Consider the following 17,182-nt stretch of genomic DNA (forward strand, 5'->3'; position numbering starts at 1 on the left):
ACACTCAGAATAAAAGATAAAGAAATAATTTATTTGAAGTCTGACATGACAGCGATCATGTAAGCACAGACAGGAAGTTTGCGGATCACGGACAACTGACCCCTTAGATTGAAAGTGTAGCCTTGAGGTGGCTGCAGCTCCTTGTGTACACTGGTAAGGGAAGAACACATTCAGAATAACAATCGTAGCCTTCTGTAAAAAGCACAGATTCATGTCAACAATACATAACCATGGCCAAGTCCGACTTCACAGGAGCGTGGAACAGAAACATGGGTGCGAACATCATAAGACACTACCGAGGTTTCACACTTAAGAAGCATCTAGCTTCGAGCTTTAGTTCCAGCCGCTTCCGTCCATCACAGTGTTCCACTCTTGAGGAATAGAAACTTATAAACATTTGACCATAAATAAAGATTTGCCAGAAGAAACTTTACATCAAACTATTCCAGGAGTTTTTAGTGTTTAAAGATCATGTCTGGACAACATTCATTCGGGACGTTCTTCAGCACTGGGTCCAAAAATCTTCTCTACTTTCAGTTTAACAGTCATCGAACCTTTTTGTGCCTTCGTCATAACTGACGGATCAATTAATCCCAAGTTACTATGTACATAATTACAAAGCAGGAAATCAATAAGTTAAATATTCTCTTAAACTCTGCAGACATACAAAAGCCAGTGGACAGAAGTATTCCGGGAGAATACAGGGATGGACACGTCTTCTTGTGCCTCAAGTCTCCAATGACCAGAGCTGGTGGGTCGAAGGGAAAAGCCATGTCTGTCCTGAAATAGCAGCTGGTGCTTCACAGTGTCTTCAGTCCTCCGAACATGAGTCACCATGGCTTAGCAATCCTCCAATGCTTCAAAAACAAACAAAAAAAAAGCAACTGCTGCTCGCTAGCAAATGCAAGACACTAGAATCTATAGGGACGGTCAGCAAAGGGTTTAAAACCGGGTCACTTTGGAGAGAAGTCCTGCAGGGAGGCAAAGGGCGAGTTGCTGGATGAAGAGGGAGACACTCCCTCCATCTTGCCGGGTGAGCCGGTAGACGAGCTGATGCTGCTCAGGCTGCCGTCCAGTATTTCTGGAGAGTGACTGACAACAGAGCAGAACAAACACTTAGTTACGTCAGTAGGTGGCGCCACAAACTTAAAAATGATATGTTTTATTAGAACACTTGACCAAAACAAAAGGAAAATACTGCAGAGGCCGCCATCTAGAGGACTAAAAATATTGACAGCTTCATGAAGCTTCATCGGACCATCACTACTGGCATCATCATGCAGCCATCATTCCTCACAAAATGACAGGAGGCACCAGAAAGCTGTACAAAGTCGTAGAGAAAGACTCACCAGGACCTGAGGTCTGACATATTGGACACATCAGAAGAAAACATGGTGGTGGTTCCCTGGAAGAGTCTCTTCGGCTGGCTCTCTATCTCCATCTCACCTGCACAGTCAAGAATGACAACATTAGCCAGAGACCAACAAAACAAGGTGTAACCAAAGTCAGACCTGCAAGCCAAGTCTTCCACCGATTTCGCAGGTAATGATGAACATAAACTAGCACTAAGGAATTGAATTTAGGTCCAAGAAGACTTCAAGCTTTACCAGGCTGCAGTTTGATGGTTAGATTTGGCCTATGGGCTGAAAATTTTGACACGTTATCTTTGTAGGCATGTAGTTATAGACGGGATGCACTTCATTTTATGTTGATTTCATTTTCGGGCTGACTGACCAGTGCACTTTTCTTTACTTTGCACTTAAAAATATAAAATGTTTATACCACACCTTTTAGCACATTTTTGCAGGAGCTTTAAAGTATTTGCAGTGAATATTTACAAGGCTTCAAGTTATATATTATGATGGTTTAAGACAGACAGACAGTAATATTGACAACAGCTTCCGCTCACCTTTTCGCTTGATGGGGCCAAGAATGCTGGGTCTGATGCAGTTGATGGGACTCTGACTCCTCCGGCTGAAAGACAGACAAGACACGGGCCGTCATCATCAGACCTGCTCGATAGCGTCGTGTACCCCGTCAATGTTACTCAATTCATATTAGGGCCCAAAGACCACAAGAGCCATTTATTGGTCAGCAGAAGAGAGCAGCACTTTTTAGAGGTGTATAATAGAGAGTGAAGAGAGTGCATGAGGTTACAGAGCAGATGTTTTTATACTGGTTAATTAAACTACACACACACCATTTGGGGAACAACCATAAAATGTCTTCAGTTCACACAGTCGTTATAAAAGCAGATGAAAGGATACTCTTCCAACAAGGATTAGGTTATCAAATCCTAAAACTGTACTTAAACCAGCCATTTCATCACTTCCTGTTCATATGAAAAATAATTTGTAAAAACTGCAACTAATCAAAGCAAAATGGTATATAACCTTGAATTACACGCAGGTATCAACATAAACAAAATATTTCTCTATGGTTGCAGCAGGTGGAGAAGACAAATGGAGCCGTCCTGAATTTTGTGATCAGGGTTCAGCCAGAGTTATCTCACACTGAATTTTGGTATACAATAAAACTTAAACCCAACTCTCATGACTTGGACTTCCTCTCCAACATGCACAACGAGTCCTTCAAGACTTGAAAAGTAAACCTTGAAAGTTATACTGATGAGGTCCAAGATCAATTTAAGAAATCCACACACAAGTTGCCTTTAATGACTGCACAAGTGTGACAAACATTGCAACAGTAAATAAACATGTGGTTGGGTGTTAAGGGAAAAGTAAACAGCATAGTCTCGTGGCTCACCTAAATCTCCGGGTCGGGCTCGGAACAGGGCTGGGCGTCAGGCCGTTGCTGCTCACCAGGATTTGAAGAGATGGAGAGAAACACTGCTGCTCCACAGGAAGAGAAATTAAGAATATGAGCATGACCAAATTATGATGGTAGTCAACATTTTCGTCACAACATGCTCAAAAAAGTGAAGCCTCTTACAAGAAAATGATTGCAACGGACAATGACCTGTCAAGGCTTCAATAAAAGATGGACATTACGGACGAGCCCCACAGAAGTATATGGATGCTTTTTGGACAAAGACAACTAACCCCTTAAAACAAAAAACACGTTCAGCTGAACACTACAAAAACCAAGTAGCTGGTCAAGAGTAGTATAGATAAGTAATTCAAAGTGTGACTGGCCATGCAACACAGACAATCTGTACAAGAAAGTATATTTTATATTATCATCTACAAGAAACTACATGTTTCAACAGTTTGTGGTCACCAGTTTTTCCCCTTATTTGCTGTGTCAGGGATTTTCTCCCAGACAATCGGAATGAGAACAGAGACAAGTGTTAGAATAACAAACAGTCAGAATCCAGTTTTAACTACCAACAAGGAGTGGAGATGCTTCTCACAGCTTGTCTGAAGAACCTCTCTGCTTGCTGGCTTTTTATTCCATATAACGGCACACTTGAATACAAACAGTTTGTTCATTGGTTGCTGGATGCAGCCGGCAAAGACCGGTTTACTGTATGAGTCAGTGAGCGCAGCCTGCACGCCGAGTTCAGCTCCCTTATCTTGGTGAGGGGTCACTATCTTCATGGACAAACTGTCATTTCTCGGGAAACGAAACTCTAACTGGACACATTCCTTCCAGCTCATTGTGAGTTGCAGCAAGCATGACTACATGTTTATTGTGATAAAACTATGAGAAATACAACTTCTTTAACTGTGTGCTTGGGGGTGGGGGTAATATGTCAAAGACAAACTGATCAGGCGAGCTGGCTCTGTGGTTGGCACAAAGCGTGAGCCCATGCACAGTCATCAGTAGGTGGAAAGCCTTTACTCCCCAGAAGCAACACCAACAGACTGAAGGACATCCCTTGTGACACCAGCAATTTGTACAACGCTACATTTGTGGAGTAGATGAGGCTTGCCGCCAACCAATAGTCAAGTTTCAAGATGATAATAACTGTATTCTTTACCATTAAGAAATTTCGATTCTAGTTTGAACTGCACTTTATTTTCATTAAAGTTTAATTACTGTAATTTTTTGTTATTTTCTGTCTGCTGGGATGATGTGACTGAAATTCCCATTTCCCAAGGAACAAATAGAGGACCATCTTCATTTAATCAATCTACAAAGGAAACAGCCTTAGTTACCTTTTTGCCAATTCCTCTTGTTGGCGACGGAGCAGGAGACACCGGCACAAAGTCTATTCGCTTCGGGGATGAAGAAGCCGATTTCTCCTGATCGTTGTCACTCTGAAATAAAAATTCACATCTTTACCCATTTGACTTGAGGACATTTAAAATAGTGAGTGCACTCCAGCAACAAATGTTCGAGTATTATACTACCGACTCAGCCTGGCCTTGAGAGGCTGGTGGCCCTGTTAACTCGGAAATATTTCTCTTGCATGCTTTTGAGAGTTCACTCCACAGATATAGGAGCAACTTTGGCCAAGGCCACCGACATGCCTTCAGTAGATGGGTCAGAAAAGAGAGTCAACTGCATTTACCAGACTTAGACTTTCTTCCCAGGATTGACTCATCTGCATGGCAGCCTGGACTTCCCTGTTTAGACAAGAGCACAGCATACATTATTGTTATTTAATGAATTACCCTCGTTCCTGGTTATAATTTCAAGTATTTAAAGCTTACCGCTCATGGGCTGTTTCTCTATTCATCACATCAACACCCTCTTCCTGTGAAAGGACAAGTCAAATGTAGCACCAGACATTATAAATATTCATTAACTATAACTCTTAAGGGTAAAATATTTTATGATCAATATTACAACACATATGTTTTACTCATGGGGATAAGACTGTTTTTACTGTTGCACCCAACTTAGAAAAAAAAAAAGAAATCATAAATTAGTTGATTAAAATTCAGCATTGTCTTATACGAGAGGCTTCTGGCACTAGTTACCATCTTCTTTGATGCAATAGGACATACAGCTAATAATAATAATTCATGCAATTATTATAGCGCAGAGGTTGCGATTTTATTTAATGTTAATTTCATTTTTGTGGAGTCAAAATGACTTGCGAGCAGCGCTGAGCGCAACAAGCAGAGAGACGCTTTAATCCGTTGATCAGTGACGTCTATAGAAACTAAAGAGCAGCATAAGAAACAAACTACAGTATTTAACAACTTTTCATGCGGACATCGGAAAATATTTGAAATTTTCAACTTCTAGTTTTATTGTTTTTGAAAAAAGTGCATTAGTAAAATTGTGATCTAATCCTCTTTGCGATTGTAATCCAGCAAAATGACATATCCCAGACTTTTAAACTTTCAAAAGATGTGTAGCACAGACTTGCCTTTACTGTATATCATTAAAAAAAAGTTCAATATATTAAAAAAGTTTTGCTGTCGGAGTCTTATACTACCAACTGATCAACTCTTTAAGATCAACGGCCCTGTTAACACCAAAACATGTTTCTCTAGCATGAGTTCAAACACCATATTTCCCTATTGGTTTGAGAGGAAGATGGTAGTCCGACATGCCACACATGAGAATCAATCTTTGCAGTGTTTTTAACTTACTTGTTTGATCTGGTGCAGACGGGTGCTGGGGACCCGGATGGGTGATGATGGAACCTGTACAGAGAAAGATAAACACTGAGTATATGGAATGTAATAGGAAAACGTTTTTTTTTTTACTTTACCATGTTAGGCCTGTTGACCACTGTTGTGCTGTTCCTCCGGCTTCTCAAGACCTCTCTCTGGAACACTTGAGAGTTATCGCTGCAATGATGAATTCATTCAAGTGAGACATTTTTACCAAATAAATTGCAAGAGTTCCAAACGAGTCAACGAAGGACAACTATTCTTGAACCTTAATCCATTAATCATGGGAGCACTGTTGGATCTTCTCAACTGCCCGTCCGTTTGAACCAGAGAAGCAGGGGTATCCATGTCCAGCTCCATCTTCTCATGAGGCATGACTCCAGAGTTGTTCATGTTACTTTGCGGTCTTTGCCAGCCACGCGTTCATAGACTAAAAAAAATGCGTGTCGTTGCTTTACATTGCGGCTATGCAAACTTTAGCAACTTAGCTGATGTGAGCCATCGACGACAGAAGCAACAAGGCCCTTTCTGCTGCAGAGAGCGAAGGACAAAGAAACTCAACTCCGGCTAATAAAAGCCCTTCAGTCCAACTCAACCATCGAGCAAAGAACCATCCATGCACACGCCTGTAGCAACAACACAAAGCGATATGAACTTATAGAAACATTAGCACACGAGTGCTACACAATACCTGCTAACAGATTGCCAAAAACACCACAAAGCAGCAGTGAACGGCGACTGAATTGTTACCAAACTACATGTTAGCGAGACGAATTACCTTGTCAAACATCAGACTTGTCGACAAGTTTAAAAAAGAAAACTTAAAACCCGAATTCAGTGCTATCCCTCGACGCTGCTGTGTGATGGCCAACGTTAACGCGGGTGTATCTGGCTAGCTATTAGCATCCTTGGCTACAAAGCTCCAGAGGCCGGAGAACTATTTTCTGTGCAAAATGACCTCGTCCAACTACTCTACATCAACTAGAGCTAGATAATCCAGTCTGCATGCGGAGCAGATGCAACACTTAATAATATCCAGGCCCTCAAACGCGTGCTTTTATCATGAACGAGAGCATGCATGCTAACTATTAGCACTGTTAACCTCACGCCCCTCTCAGAAGAGACTGTCCAATCAGAGCGCTCCGTCTCCCGGCGTGCTTCCGGGGACTCTTCCGCTTCCCGTGATGCAACTGGTGTTGCCTGATTCTAAACAGGTTTGAACAATTCCATTGACATTCAATAAAAAATGAATCTAAATTTATAAAACTTAATACAGAAATGTCTTATCAATAATCATATGGATTTCTTCAATCACACATTTGCCTGTTAAAAAAATAAAAATCAGGAGTCTGATGTAGGATGTATATTTATTGACTTGCCAAACAAGATTGACACAAATTCATTATCATGGCACAGCTTAAGTATTAAACAATTTGAACAATAAACTCAAATGATGTGATATTGTGACACACAAAGATGAATTCCTTCGGTCAGAACATCAGGTTGTATAAAACACAGCATGGAGATGAACCAAAATGTTCAATGGCAAATATTTCAGTCATCTTTGTTTTACATGAAAAGAAAAAGCAGCAACCCCAAATATACAGACAGAAGTCTGTAAAAGTGATGAAACAGCAAACAGACTAAATAAAATCTTTAAAAACTGGGCGATAAAAAGGACCTTACACATATCAGCAGAAGACCATGTGTAAAACCAGTGATGACATCAAATAATGTAGGGTCAAAGCTGATGGGGTGAAATACAACTCTCTTGGTGTAATCCTCGCTGGGCAACACTTCTGTGGCTTCATCCAGGGTCATACAAGTGCTGTGTTGGTAAAGGTGGTAGAAAATCTTCGATTACTAGTACTAGCAGCATCCTCAAGAGAAACCATGCATGTAGAGAAATATTTAAATATGATATAATTAAGAAGAAAAATCATAAAAGCGAACGTAAAAAGTGTTGTAATCGTGTCTCAAGCCTTGTACTTCTCCTTCCCCGTTTCACTGATGACGCAGATGTGCTGGAAGAGCAAAAGATGTGGGTTAGCATCAGAGCCTATTATTGATTTATACTTTCTCTGAAGGTCTATAAAGGCACTAGTACAAAGTGTATATATGCTCTTTGTAAATATCATTACATGGATAAGGTTATTCAAGATTTCCAAAATCAACATTACATGAAAAAGCTCTGTTAACATAAAACATGAAATGCTTAGTTAATAATCAATTGAATCAGGAAAGGAATACATATTAATAGACCAATAACCAAGTTTTGAATATCAGGGCTAAGAAACTGATCCTTTAAATTTCCATTTCTAATCATTAAATCATTTTAGATTCACTTAAAACAGTCAGCTTTCTCCAATTATACAAGGCTCTTTAAAACCTCATCTTATCCTTTACCACCAGAACTAATTGAAAGCTGGTTTGACTGGGAGCATGTTGTCAGTTCAGTAACCAAAGACGCAAAAATCAAATTATTCTTAGCACAAACATGTGCCGTTTGGTTGTGCATCATTTCTTAAAGTAATCTAGTTAAAAGTTATTTATCATGTAGAAGTCATACACAACTAGAGTAAAACATGTTCTAAATAAAAATAAAAAAATTATAAAGAATTGGAAATTAGGTTTCAAGGAAAAGAGAATATAATCATGTTTAACTCATTAATGAAACACAATAAGGCCATTGAAAGCAGAATACTTACATTTAGATCTCTAAAGTACTCATTGTAGTCTAGTGCGTATCCCACCACAAATTTGTCTGGAACCTCAAATCCTACAACTGAATAAAAAAACAACTTGAGTGTCAACAAAACAGAAATAACTATGTTTATTTTGGTCTCACAGTCAGGACGGTATCCGACACTTCTGGGTGTTCTCTTCACCAACAAACTGTGGACAAGAAAAAAGTGTGTCTCACTCCACATGAAAGTCTTGAATATAATCTGTCATGACAGGGTTATGAGTAGCTACCTTGCTACTTTCACCATTTTGGGTTTGTACTGTTTGAGAAGCTGCAATAACGTCTTCATAGTTTTGCCTGTGTCAATAATATCCTGCAACAGCAACAGAAGCTTGTCAAACACGCAAATGGTGATGATGTCAACATGTTATTAGAAAAAAAAAAAGGCTGCACATACCTCAACGATCAAAACATTCTGCAGAAGACAAAACACAACGTTAGTGCTACAAAACATTCTTGCCTCTGAACAAATTCTATCTCACTTTGTGATCCAAAAACCAAGCTATAACATTAGACCAGTAACACCCTCAACATTCAAACGTAGTGGAAGACCTTACCTTTCCTGTCAATGTAGACAGGTCATCACCTCCGATGACTTTGATCTCACCCGTGGACTGGTCATTCTGCAAACGTGTATTTAAGGTCAGTTTACATGTAGAAAATTAGCAGTTAAGTTACGACTGTAATAGATTGATACTATTTAGTTTAATCTCCTATAAAACTACTTTAAATTGCAATTTTTGCCATTTTAAATCCTTTGGGCCATATGATAAGATATGAAAAAAACATCTTATCTTACATCAGATCTGGTCTGGGACCACCACTGGCCCCTGGGAACCAGTCTATTCACCACAGTTGAATAGTAATTCATAGCAAATACTTCAATTGGATATGAAATGTTAAGTCAATAAAAAAGAACTGTAGAACTTCTAAAGCAACATTTTCAAACCAAAGATTCACCAATGCACGTGTTAAAGGAGTTTCTCAGGATCATAACTTCAACCATGTGATCCTGTAGCTGCAGGTTGTAGAGCTCATCAAGTAGGTCTTTGTTACTTCAAGCATGATTTGAGCTCCACAGAATCTCACCGACTTACACAGTAGCTCTTGAGGCGAATAAAGTCCACCGTCATTGGAATGGAGCGGTCGCTGTTTCTGTTCAGGGCTTTTATGTAGTCCAGCAGGTCAGCGAAAAACTTGTACCCCCCTTTGAGGACACAGAGAGCCACGATGTGGTGGCCCCCCATCTCCTTCATGATCTCTCTGGCCAGCCGCTCCGTCCTATAACAATATAGGGGAGACAAAAGTGAGCAGATGTTGTTGAAAAACACTGACTAGTGAGTGAAGGCATACCCCTGCCTAGGCGCTTATTTGAAAACATCCAATATCATGGTCATTTTTTCTGAAAATATTTTATACATGTCCTGCATTTTTTATTTAATTGGACAGCAGGTGACAGTGTGTGCCAGGAAGTGAGGGAGCAGGTGCTGCAGGTTTGTGGATCGAGTTTGAAATTGAGAGAACCAACAAAACTTAATTGTCTGTGAAACTGGTCTTCGAGTCATTTTGTGAAAGAAAAGGAATAATTATTTTCTCTTCATTAGAATTAAACGAGAAGTCAAAGTAAGTTACAATATCATTTTGTGTAAATATTGCATTTAATTACGAAGGTCTGTCTGTTAGCACAATAAAGTACATTTTTTTTTCAATGTAGAGTTCAGAATATGGGCACAATGGTTAAGGTTGCTTCAACTTAAAGGTTGCCGGTTAGCTCCCACGTTGGGAGGGAGCCAACATGCGACCCTTCTGTGTGGGGTTTGTAGGTTCTCCTGTGTTGCGTGGGTTTACTCTCTGCACTCCGGTTTCATCCAACAGTCCAAAAGCATACAGAGGTTGATTGGGATCTTGGGAAAACTGTCCGTGTATGTGTGTCTTTGTGTGCACTGCAACAGACTGGCGTCCTGTCCAGGGTGTCACCTGCATCTCGCCCTTTAAAACTGTGATAGGCTTCAGCCCCCGTGACCACCATAAGGGATTAAGCGGCACAGAAATGAAAATACAAGTTTTGTAATGTTCTGGATTACCATGTTGATCCAGGGGTCTTTTAAAGAATAAATTACCCTCTTGAGAGAGATCTTGTGTATGCTGTGCAAGTAAGTTCAGGAATATAACTGCCACATGCTGCACTATTGGTCACATTGACATCCATCAGATGTAATTTATTATATAGATATTAAATACAATGGGAGAAGAATTGTCTTGATAAGGGAGTAAGTGGTGGAACATAAATGAATGAAGAATTTGATTTATTATCTGATAAACACAATATTTTACAAATGTGTTCAAAATGTTTTGTGTAAAGCAGCTCATATTATAAGTGAAAATGAGTCACTGGTTACTACTACCCGTTTCTAATTCTTGTGTCAATACATTTATTTAGATAGATAGATGAGCTTTATTGATCCCTCTGGCATGGGGCATGTATTCAAAAACTCAATGTTGTCACACTCATTATGCCTCTGCTTATAAACAACCATTAATTCAATTTCAGAATAGATCTGCTCTCTGCCTGTATTCTTCCTGCCCTCGGATTGTGTCATATTTACAATACACACTCAAGCTGTTTTTTCATACATTTGTTTAAAATTTTAAGAACTTTGCAATGAGTTTTATTAATTGGTTGAATTTTACATGATGTGGCCATTTAAGATTTATGTAACAGGTCACGCTTTCCAATAACTGTCAACCAAAAAATGGTCACCTACCGGTCCAAAATGAGTCCATGTGGAATGTAGACCCTCTCCAAATCAGCAGCGTAGTGCTTTGGTATGCAGAAGAGGTCAAGGTCGTAGCCTTGCTCCTCATCACTGATCTGAAACATAATGCAATGCAAGGTCTTCAGAAAGTCTCAGTGGCGCTCGTAACACATGGAACATGAGACCTCCACTTGAACCTCAAGCACACAGGGCCAGCAACTTTCCCATGAATGAGCAGTATGAACTCACAGAGACCCACAGAGAAGAGTCTATTAGTAGTCATGGGCCGTTTAGATTGGCAGGAATTCTAATGTGAGATTAGACCCACAGAGAAATCTGTACATCACATCTTTCGGAAAATCTCTCTCCTGCCGCCTTATGAGGTCAGAAACCATCAAGGACCGGTATCATGTGACAACTGCACTGGGGCAAGGACGCTATACGGTGTTATCTCAAATGAAAAAAAACACTGTTCTGTTTAGGCTGCACATTTCCTAACAAATTCCAAACCGAGGGCAGATGTAGTATCGGTCACATGATCCGGAATTCTTCAACCCCCAGCCAAATCATCTCCGGTTGTGGACAGTTGGCGTGCAAAGTCTAAATACAGGTTGTTTACTAGCGATAACAGATACATGTGGACATGCCATCATTGACTCTTGTCTACATTTTAAGAGAAACTTAATGTAAGTAAGTAAGTAATATTTATTTTTATAGCGCTTTTCGAGACCAGGGTCACAAAGCGCTTAAACAATCAAAACAATACTCAAAAAAGTATATACTTTAAAGATCAAGATAATACTGAGAACAACACAGGAGTTTGAGAAATTCAAGGAAAAGCCTGAACAAATAGAAACGTCTTAAGATGTTTCTTAAAGGAGTCAGTAGACTCCATCAAGCGCAAAGAGAGAGGAAGATCGTTCCAAAGCTTAGGAGCAACAGCCTGAAAAGATTTCTCTCCTCTGGTCCTGAGCCATTAATGTCATGATTAATGTCATGCTTTGCTATGGTTAGTTTTTACTTGTTCCAATATAATGGCTGATGAAGACGAGTCATTGCTGGAGCTTTTTCAGACGACCGGACTCACCTTGCCCTCTGGAGCTGTTAAGCAGACTTCAAAAGTGTGATATATTTCTATATGTTAACATCTGGAAAAACGTATTACAGCGTAAAAGGTTTCTAGATTATTCAGACAATATAATGCATTTATAAGTTTTTATGAAGTTGTTTTTTTTATCTTCTGTAGCAACTTAAAACAGCTTAAAGTAAATCATCAACACTATAGTGTTGCAACTCATAACACAAGATTTTATTTTGAAAAGCTTCAAGCTATCCAATAGCATCATTTAATTTCTGAAACAAGACATTATTCATATGTCATATTGGTTGATAAGAGAATACATAATTGACGGATGGGATTTTAATTTACCAATGAAAAGTTTTAAGAATGAAAACTCATTCAGAGTGGAGATTTTTGAATTGACGTAGTTTTTTCAAAGATTTTCATCAAATCCCAATTTCATAGAGGAAATATATTTTTCATTGTTTATTCAAGCAGGTCCTGTTTGCGAGGATAATATTATCACCTGTCCTGAGCAGTCACACCACACAAGGTAAGCAAGTAGTAAAGCCAAAAACCAAGAGGCTTCTTCTGAGAGTAAATCGAGTTGTCAATTCCTCTCTGATAAATTGCTAAAGTATATTTATAAATAATTGCATTTCTTCAGTCATCCACCGAGAAGAGCCAGTCTCAACATCTTGAATCTTGCCATTAGGTTAACTTTGGTTTACTTTGGTAGGTTAACGATAGTACAACTATTTAAAGAAGACAGCTGTGAAAATCTTGTGTTTTGGGCGAGGGATTTTTGTTTTTTTTGTTTTTTGTATTGCTCTGTTTCTTGTATCTACCTGATGGGTGACTTGAATAGGATTACCTTGTTGTATGTTTACTACATATTATGGATATGTCATCTATGATTGATGTGAAAATAAATGGTGGGAAGATTATTAGATTTATATCATGAACCGTATCTGACATTGATCACCAACACACACCTATTGACACTTGAACTTCAGGTGTTTGATGGCGTAAAAATGTACACACAAGTACCGCCCACGCCGCGTCATGTCACGTACTCGCGGCGTGGAGGGCGCGTGTCTCCACGGCCCAGGCCACGCTCGAGCAGAACCGTTACCAAGGTGATCGCTCGGAACTGACAGGCGTGTTTTGTGGGTCCGCGGACGTGACCAGAAACACACATGCGCTCGGAAAAACATGCGCGTGAACGGGTCAGGGAGCAGAGAAGAAGAAGAACGAGCGCTTACCACCACACACTGGCTCGGGGTCGCCATGTCCGCTTCGGTGCTGCTTCTTCCCTTCAAAGAGACCCAGTGGACCTCGCTTCGAGGGACTCGTGTGTTCTGTCTTACGACCGGGCGCAGGGTGGATCCAGCACCAACGATGGGGACTGGACTCTGGACGGACCGCCTGCGCTTTTCCGGGCTGCGACTACACTGTGGCGCTTCTGTTGTGTTCGTGACGTCACCCACTGCGGTCCAATGAAAATGGCGAGGTTCCAGCTAGCCCCGCCCACGCCTTGCGCTTGCTTATCTTAAAGCCACTACAATAAATGGTAATCCAGTAAAAAATATATCGTTTCGATTTGTTATTCTGAGTGAGTTCAAGAAAATCAAGGAAAAGCCTGAACAAATAAAAACGTCTTCAGATGTTTCTTAAAGGAAACGTGTGCGTGGAACCATCAGTAGATTCTGATCCACAGACCTCAGAGCCCGAGCTGGGGTGTAAGGCTGGATCAGATCAGAGATGTAAGGAGGAGCCTGACCATGAATAGATCTGAAAGTAAGAACCAGAATTTTAAAGTTGATCCTGAAAGAAACTGGAAGTCAGTGAAGAGTTTTAAGGATCGGAGAAATGCGAGTTCTTCTACTACTAAGCGGGTCAGAATTCTCGCTGCAGAGTTCTGAGTCAACTGCAGGCGAGACAGCTCCTTCTTGTTAAGACATGAAAATAAACTGTTGCAATAGTCCAGGCGAGAAGACACAAACGCATAGTAATCCAGTAAAAATATATCGTTTTGATTTGTTATTTCATGAAATTTTCTATTTAATCTGTTTTCCAGGTGAGATTGCATGTCATTATTTATATAATATTGTCTACGTGAGTCAGCTCAGTGTCTAATTTTTACACACATTAGCTCAAATTAATAAAAATGTAAATACTCACTAGGGTGCACACTGCCAGAGCCATGACATTACCTGGAGCACCCACATGTCTGGCCTACTCAGGTTGGCTCAGCAGTGTCTGTTCTTTCTCAGGTGGCTGAGGATAGTAAGTAAGTAAGTCATTTTTATTTGTATAGCGCTTTTCCAGACCAGGGTCACAAAGCGCTTAAACAATCAAAACAATATTCAATAAAGTATATATTTTAAAGATCAAGATAAAACTGATAACACAACATGAGTTCAAGAAAATAAAGGAAAAGCCTGAACAAATAGAAACGTCTTAAGAAGTTTCTTAAAGGAGTCAGTAGACTCCATCAAGCCCAAAGAGAGAGGAATATCGTTCCAAAGCTTAGGAGAAACAGTCTGGAAGGATTTCTCTCCTCTGGTCCTGAACCGTGCGCGAGGAACCATCAGTAGATTCTGATCCACAGACCTCAGAGCCCGAGCTCGGGTGTGAGGCTGGATCAGATCAGTGATGTAAGGAGGAGCCTGACCATGAATAGCTCTGAAAGTAAGAACCAGAATTTTAAAATCCATCCTGAAAGAAACTGGAAGCCAGTGAAGAGTTTTAAGGATCGGAGAAATGTGAGTTCTTCTAGTGGAGCGGGTCAGAATTCTCGCTGCAGAGTTCTGAGTCAACTGCAGGCGAGACAGCTCCTTCTTGTTTAGGCACCAAAATAAACTGTTACAATAGTCCAGACGAGAAGAAACAAACGCATGGATTATAAGCTCCAGATCATGTTCCGAGTTAAGTTAAGAGATTTTTCTCAGTTGAAGGAAACAGTTTTTGGTCAGTTTTCTTTGGATGTTGTTTAATTATTCTTTAAGAGATGGCTCAGAAGATCAGCACATCATCTGCATAAAAGGCTATTTTATGTTCTCTAGTTGGGATACCTGGACATCTTGTTAAGAGCTATGAAAACTTCCGCTGGTGATATGGGCCTGTCTAAACTATTTACTTGTTCTCCTGTTGTTGTGGTACTTTTAATCCATGGAGGAACTTCATGATGTCATCTGTGTCTGGGTTTAAATCTGCACTATATAGCTGTAAAAAAAAAAAAAGTACTCAAATACTTTATTAATGATTAATTGATTTTTCTTTTTCTCGTTTTATTAAATTTGTCAAATATTTAGTTGATTTGTTGCTGTGCTGGAGTTCAGTTATACATAGTTTTTATTTGGAATTTCACTTTTTCATTCAAGATCATTTAATTCTAATTTAACTTTCCTAATCTGACAGAGAAGAGTATCGGTTTGGTTGTCTAAAATAATCTGCCTCAAAATCTTTTAGTTTTCCCTCTAAATCTTTTTCTTGTTGGTCCTCGGTCTTCTTATGCAAAGAGAAGGAGATCATTTTTCCACGTAGTACTGCTTTAGACGTTTCCCAGAGAAGTGAAGCGGAGATGTTTGGCGTGTCATTAGTTTCTAGAAAGAAGGACCATTTTTTCTTAAAATAATTATCAAAATCTTTGCCTTTCTGCATCTCTCGTAATGTGAAAGTATGATCATGTATAAATGGTTCTAATGCATTAACAAATGTATTTTGTATTTATTCTTCATTTACATTTTCACATAACACTTCCCTCCTTTGTGTGTAATTGTTTGTGTATACATGAATCCCTCAAAACATTTTTTTTAAGTTAATTGAAGAAATGTTTTGAAAAATACTCATCTATACAAGAATAAAATTGCAGCTTATTTATCTTAATACATTTCATGTCATCTTTTTTTTTTTAGGTATCGTTTTGTCTTTCCTTTTTGCTTGATGGCCCCTAACAACATTCACAGAATTTAATGTGGCCCTTTAAAAATTTGAATTTCCCACCCCTGCTTTAGACTGTCGGTCATGAAGTTTTTAAGAATCACTACTGGGTCGATTTGTGCCGTCGTTTCTGGTATTCCAGTAAATATAAGGTTGTCCCTCATGGAGCGCGCTTGGAGGTCCAACACAGTGTCTTTAAGTTCTTTATTTTCCTTTTTAATATTCGTCATCTCTTTTTTTGAGAGAGATGACGTTTTCTTTTAACTGCGTTTGTTTTGTTGTAAGCGTTTTGATCCACTCATGACAACTCAAGTCTTTGTGGAGCGATTGAACGAGGACAATCCAAGATTCTAGTGAGTTAAGGAGAGAATGAATTGACATTAACTTCTCACTCACCTCTCTGAAATAAGGTGGAGGTGAAGAAGTCCGTTTGGGTCGGTGAATCCATAAGTTTTGTCGAGTCCGGGGATCATTGCTGCTTCACCGCTGGTGTAGAAGCTGTATTGCCCGACAAACCCTTTCCTTTACGTCCCATGTTGCTCTGTCCGTAGTAAAGGTTGTCAATGAATTCCTGTAGTTGCTGCTGGATGACTTTTTTCGAGTTACATGACGGAATAGTTTGTTATCTTTTAGTGACAGGGGGCCGCCATGTTTTAGTCACTCACATCGGTGTCATCTCCTCTCACCCAGAGTGGTGTTAGATTAAAATTGTTATAAACGTATATGCCATACTTAAAATAATGCTTAAAGATAATAAAACTATAAAGTACAATTTATTCATTTGATCTAAAGAGCGGTAAACTTTTGTCTACACACATTCACAATGAACATTTCTCTCAAACCGATTACTGGTTTGACAAGCTCGGATCAGAATTAGGGTCATGACACCGGTTGATTGTTTGCCTGCAGATCAAACCTTAAATTGGATAGCAAAGAACGAAGCCGGCGAGACCCCAGTGGGGGAGCAGAGAACAGGAAAACAACGCACAGAACACCTCCGCCTGAGAACATTTGAATAATTAGATTAAAAGGAGACAAATTAGGAACTCTCTCAGCGGGGGACCGGTGACACGGGGAACTTTGGCCGGAAAGGACGACCCCCTGGTCGGTAAATTTGACTTAAATACAGCGAGCCTCTTAC

At 39.7% G+C, this 17,182-nt stretch overlaps 2 protein-coding genes and 1 non-coding gene across 4 annotated transcripts; all 3 read right to left on the bottom strand.

Annotated features, from left to right (window-relative positions):
- Positions 1-10: 10 nt before the first annotated feature.
- pabir2 (PABIR family member 2) lies at positions 11-6,306 on the bottom strand. Its single transcript, XM_087799591.1, has 10 exons — positions 5,803-6,306; positions 5,633-5,711; positions 5,511-5,564; positions 4,620-4,663; positions 4,478-4,532; positions 4,122-4,223; positions 2,767-2,852; positions 1,910-1,974; positions 1,350-1,446; positions 11-1,092 (listed from the first exon to the last, which is right to left on the bottom strand). Exons 1-10 carry the CDS (start codon positions 5,925-5,927, stop codon positions 954-956), a joined length of 846 nt encoding a protein of 281 aa, XP_087655717.1. The 5' UTR covers positions 5,928-6,306; the 3' UTR covers positions 11-953.
- Positions 4,295-4,438, bottom strand: LOC148071440 (small nucleolar RNA U109). The gene has a single exon (XR_015712880.1). It is a non-coding gene; the product is annotated as a small nucleolar RNA U109 (small nucleolar RNA).
- A 583-nt stretch (positions 6,307-6,889) lies between the features above and the next one.
- hprt1 (hypoxanthine phosphoribosyltransferase 1) lies at positions 6,890-13,562 on the bottom strand. 2 transcript variants are annotated; one of them, XM_087798997.1, is made up of 9 exons: positions 13,362-13,562; positions 11,046-11,152; positions 9,378-9,561; positions 8,838-8,903; positions 8,678-8,695; positions 8,511-8,593; positions 8,383-8,429; positions 8,243-8,319; positions 6,890-7,558 (listed from the first exon to the last, which is right to left on the bottom strand). In XM_087798997.1, the coding sequence occupies exons 1-9, from the start codon at positions 13,386-13,388 to the stop codon at positions 7,511-7,513; spliced, it is 657 nt and encodes a 218-aa protein (XP_087655123.1). In that variant the 5' UTR covers positions 13,389-13,562; the 3' UTR covers positions 6,890-7,510. The 2 variants fall into 2 exon arrangements, with proteins under 2 accessions (XP_087655123.1, XP_087655122.1); XM_087798996.1 differs by lacking the exon at positions 8,678-8,695 and having other exon boundaries at positions 8,511-8,611; positions 13,362-13,529.
- Positions 13,563-17,182: the final 3,620 nt, after the last annotated feature.

The sequence above is a fragment of the Callionymus lyra genome, chromosome 9, assembly GCF_982586985.1.
Source record: "Callionymus lyra chromosome 9, fCalLyr1.hap1.1, whole genome shotgun sequence".
NCBI classification, from domain to species: domain Eukaryota; kingdom Metazoa; phylum Chordata; class Actinopteri; order Syngnathiformes; family Callionymidae; genus Callionymus; species Callionymus lyra.